Source organism: Pyxicephalus adspersus, chromosome 6 (assembly GCF_032062135.1).
Source record: "Pyxicephalus adspersus chromosome 6, UCB_Pads_2.0, whole genome shotgun sequence".
NCBI lineage: Eukaryota > Metazoa > Chordata > Amphibia > Anura > Pyxicephalidae > Pyxicephalus > Pyxicephalus adspersus.
The window spans coordinates 30,604,899-30,608,768 of record NC_092863.1 but is presented as its reverse complement, the minus strand read 5'-3'; the positions used below and the strand labels follow the sequence as shown (position 1 = coordinate 30,608,768).

Below are 3,870 nucleotides of genomic sequence, written 5' to 3'. Positions count from 1 at the left end.
ATATATAATTTTTACAGAAGTCCAGTAGAGTGCAGGAGACTGTCTGAAAGGAAACAGGCCAGAGAAAGCCCATAAGACCATTTTACAACACAGACCAGAGCAAGAGTTTGAGCTGAAATGAGGAGTCTTTCAATAACTTATACAGGTAACTGAAACATTCCCTTATTTCAGAAAATGTGATTTCCAAGATTAAGAACTTAATCTGCAGAAAGAGTGAGAGACCAAATAATGACAGTAAATAAGTCTTGGAAGAAAGACAATTTTAGCAGTGTAAGGAGGCATGAATGGAAGGACACAGGCATAAGCGAGTCAGCTGTTCATGGAGGTTTTCTAGAATTTTCTCTCATCCATTTATTGCTTGGTTTACTTGTATCTTCAGTCTCACTACTGCATGTTCCTCTTCTTAGGAAAATATTACAGTGATTTTATCTCTCCATGCTCCACTTGCATCAAGCTGTATCTGAGTGGCCTTTGGAACTGAAGGTAGAGGGTCCTCAGCCTCTTTCTCTGTGACTGGTCCATTATTCCATATATAGGTTATATAGCACAAGTGATGTGCCTGGCTCATGATTTAGTCCATCTTAAGGTTTACATATATATAACGGATAAATCGAAGTGATGCTGTGAAGCTGACAGTTCCCAGCATGAGAAAGAAAACAAATGCAGTCAGAAAAGAGTAACCAAAGAATTCTACACTTTGAACCACCCCTGACATGTTAGACCGACGCCAATAGTAAAAGACAGAGTACAGAAAAATAAAAGCTCCAGTAGATCCTGTGCTTAGAACTGATCTCCACCACCACCGATAATCTTCACCTGACAGCTGGAAGTATGTCAGTGCCACAGAAATACAGGCACCTACACTCAAGAGAATAGCAAATACAATGAAAAGAATCCCATATAGAGTGTACTGCTCTCGGCCCCAGACAGTTGCAAAGATGTAATATAGTTCCACAGAGATTGCGCTGTAAAGAAAAAAAAAATAAATAAAAGGAAAAAAAAATGACAATGTGTAAAAATGAAACTAAGAGGCAAACCATTCTAAAACTAACATTATTAGCAATTGTTAAGCAAAATGGTTGTAGATGACAACTAAAACCTAGATCCTTCATGAGGTTGCTAAAACATCTTTGACTAATGCAGTCATTGGCGGAATAATCTCCTGTCTAACCATCAATGTAGGAGGCCATTACACTGACCACCAATATAGGAGGGTCCTTCTCCCACTGACACACCAATCTAAAGTGCTTCTAGTAATATGCAACGTAAAGAACTGAACTGACCAACATTGAGAGTCATCTCTCCACTGACCATTATAGTAAAAAAAAAAAAAAAAAAACAAAAAAAAAAAAAAAAAAACTAAATCATAAAAAAAGAAAAAAAATACACAATTTTTTATGTTTCTTTTCCTATTTTTGTGTACTTGAACTGCTTTATAAAGAGAAAAATATGGGAATATGTGTGTGAATTGTATATGTGTCGAATTTTTATTTGGGAGTTTTTTGGGGTGCTCTAACCCTTTTAGATCAGTTTTAATATCTAGTGTTGAGGCAACACAAAGTGCAAAATATCAAGTTTTAAAAAAGCCAAAATACCTGAAAGGTAGAAAGCCTCCAATAGCCATGTGGATTGGTGCAGACTTATACCAAGGTTGGGAAGGGATTTCTCGAGCAATATTCTTTGTCCGACATGGAGCCTCAAAGTTTCCTGCACTATTTTTACCAAAGATACCTCCAATTACAGTGAGTGGGAATCCAACCAGAAGCCACACAGTGAGAAGCAAGAGGATTGTTGTTGCTGGAAGAGCTTGAGTTGAGCCATTGGCCCAATGAACTGAATTCACTACACTCCAGGTCAGGAAAAATGGGGCTGCAATAAAGAGATAAAAATAGTCTGTGTGTGATATTAACCTACAAAACTTAAATAAACATTTATTACAACTTATCATAACTTTATTTTAGCAGGATTTTTGAATTTAAAAAATGTACTTGTGATCAGTTGATTGCATTTTTTTTGTAAGACATAACCAAAATTATGTAAACCAAGAACTCTTTAGGGCAGATTCAGATCATGTTCTCGATGTGAAAAAAAACACAATATAATATATAAGCATATCAATAATATATACATATAAAACACACATATAGAATATTTTGAGAAGCCAATTGAGTAACAAAATGCAGTATGCACATACGAAAATCCCTTAGCCTCCTATCTGGTTTGGACAGTTTACCATCATCAAATTACAAGTGGTGAGAGGGCAAGCAATCACCCGGCTACATGTGCAGGTAAAAGGCAGACTGCCAGGAGGAACAGTCACTCTTACATGTGATCAAATATTCGCCCCTAGTCTGTGGCCAAGTTTCTGCCAGCCAACTCTATGTGTAGTTTGCCACCACTATGCAAAACAGATATTATGCATTTCTAAAGCTGTTCTGGTTCCTCTTTGAGTAGGTATCTAAAACAGTTGTTGGGAGCAAGATACAACTAGAAATCAGTTTCAGTAGGGCAATGTTTCCCACAACCAAAGTAAAATTAACAAATTTAGGTTTAATTACCTGAAAATAGACTGGTAGTAAGAATAATGTTCCATACCCAACGATCTCCACCCAGTTGTCTATAGAAATTACTTGACACGTAGCCAGAAATACAGCAAGTAAGTGCGTACAGTAGTATAGCAGCAGAATTTATAGCACCATGTCTGTGCACATTAAACATTCCTAGAAGTACCATTACTATGATACCTATGGGAGAAGATGAATTTATTACAAAGACAAAAAAAACACTGAAAGTCATTTGAATGTTTTTAAATAACTAACTTACCTGTTCCAAGTGCCAAGAATTGGGAACCTACTCCGAGTATGGCACATAAAAGACTACTATATGGGGGAAACCGGAAAACATCTGTGTGAATGATCTTCCACCCATTGTCACCTTGTTCTATTTCGTCTGTCCCTTCCTCATCTAGATTGTACCGTGCCAGATCACTCTTGAGAACACGCATGAGAATAATGACCACAAAGCCCAGAAGCAAAAATACTAGTACCATGGAATTAATGATAGAAAGCCAATGAATCTCCAGACTTTTGGGAAAGAAACTGTTGTCCCTGAGACGGTCCCCACGCCTTTCATACGTCACAGTGGTTGGGAACCAACGTACACTATAAGTGTGGGTCAAGCTAAGAGGCTCTCTGACATCATCTAGGCTAAAAGGTTTCACATCTCGCACACTAACATTGGCAAATATGATACGGTCCTCGTTATACTCAATGTTGAAGTCCAAGTGAGCCCACAGGCCAATTTTATGAGTGTGTGGCAGGAAGCCACTCTCCTCCATGTAGCCTACAAAGCCACGGATCGGTATGTCATCCAGTACAAACTCAAAGTAGTAAAGTTCTTCAATTGCTTGGCGAAGTTCCTCTACCTGAGGGCAAATAAAAAGAATGCCATAAAACAATAGAGAATTTCCATACTTATCCCACTATTTAGAACTAAGTATGAACAGCATATGTGAATATGACTCGTGCCACATGTGGGGACAAAGTTTACATGGTACCATGAACAGACACAATTTCAGTAAACTGTGCTCTCTATTTGCATTCAAGAAAATTATATGCTCCTAAACATTTCTTCAAAACCAGACAAGAGCATCCTCACCCCTTACAACACCCTCATGTGGAGTATCCTAAAGTTTAAAGTTTGTACAAAATTCTACTTCATTGTTAATGTCATTTGTTTCTATTAATGACGTACAGGAAAGCTGCTATTCATACCCAGGTAAGGTTATTCAGGAAAGTGTACCTTTTATCAGTATACGATAAATGAATGGCCCACTCAAAAAAGTCCTACAAAATGCATCCCATAGGCTGC

General features: G+C 37.7%; 1 protein-coding gene across 3 annotated transcripts in view; it reads right to left on the bottom strand.

Annotated features, from left to right (window-relative positions):
- Positions 1 to 398: 398 nt before the first annotated feature.
- TM9SF1 (transmembrane 9 superfamily member 1) overlaps positions 399 to 3,870 on the bottom strand; it is an 8,760-nt gene continuing 5,288 nt past the window's right edge. For all 3 annotated transcript variants that reach the window (XM_072415062.1, XM_072415061.1, XM_072415063.1), the window contains 4 exons: positions 2,824 to 3,424; positions 2,559 to 2,744; positions 1,596 to 1,869; positions 399 to 965 (listed from right to left, as the gene is read on the bottom strand). In XM_072415062.1, coding sequence (XP_072271163.1) covers positions 572 to 965; positions 1,596 to 1,869; positions 2,559 to 2,744; positions 2,824 to 3,424 — 1,455 coding nt within the window. In that variant the 3' untranslated portion in view covers positions 399 to 571. The remainder of the gene's footprint in view (positions 966 to 1,595; positions 1,870 to 2,558; positions 2,745 to 2,823; positions 3,425 to 3,870) is intronic.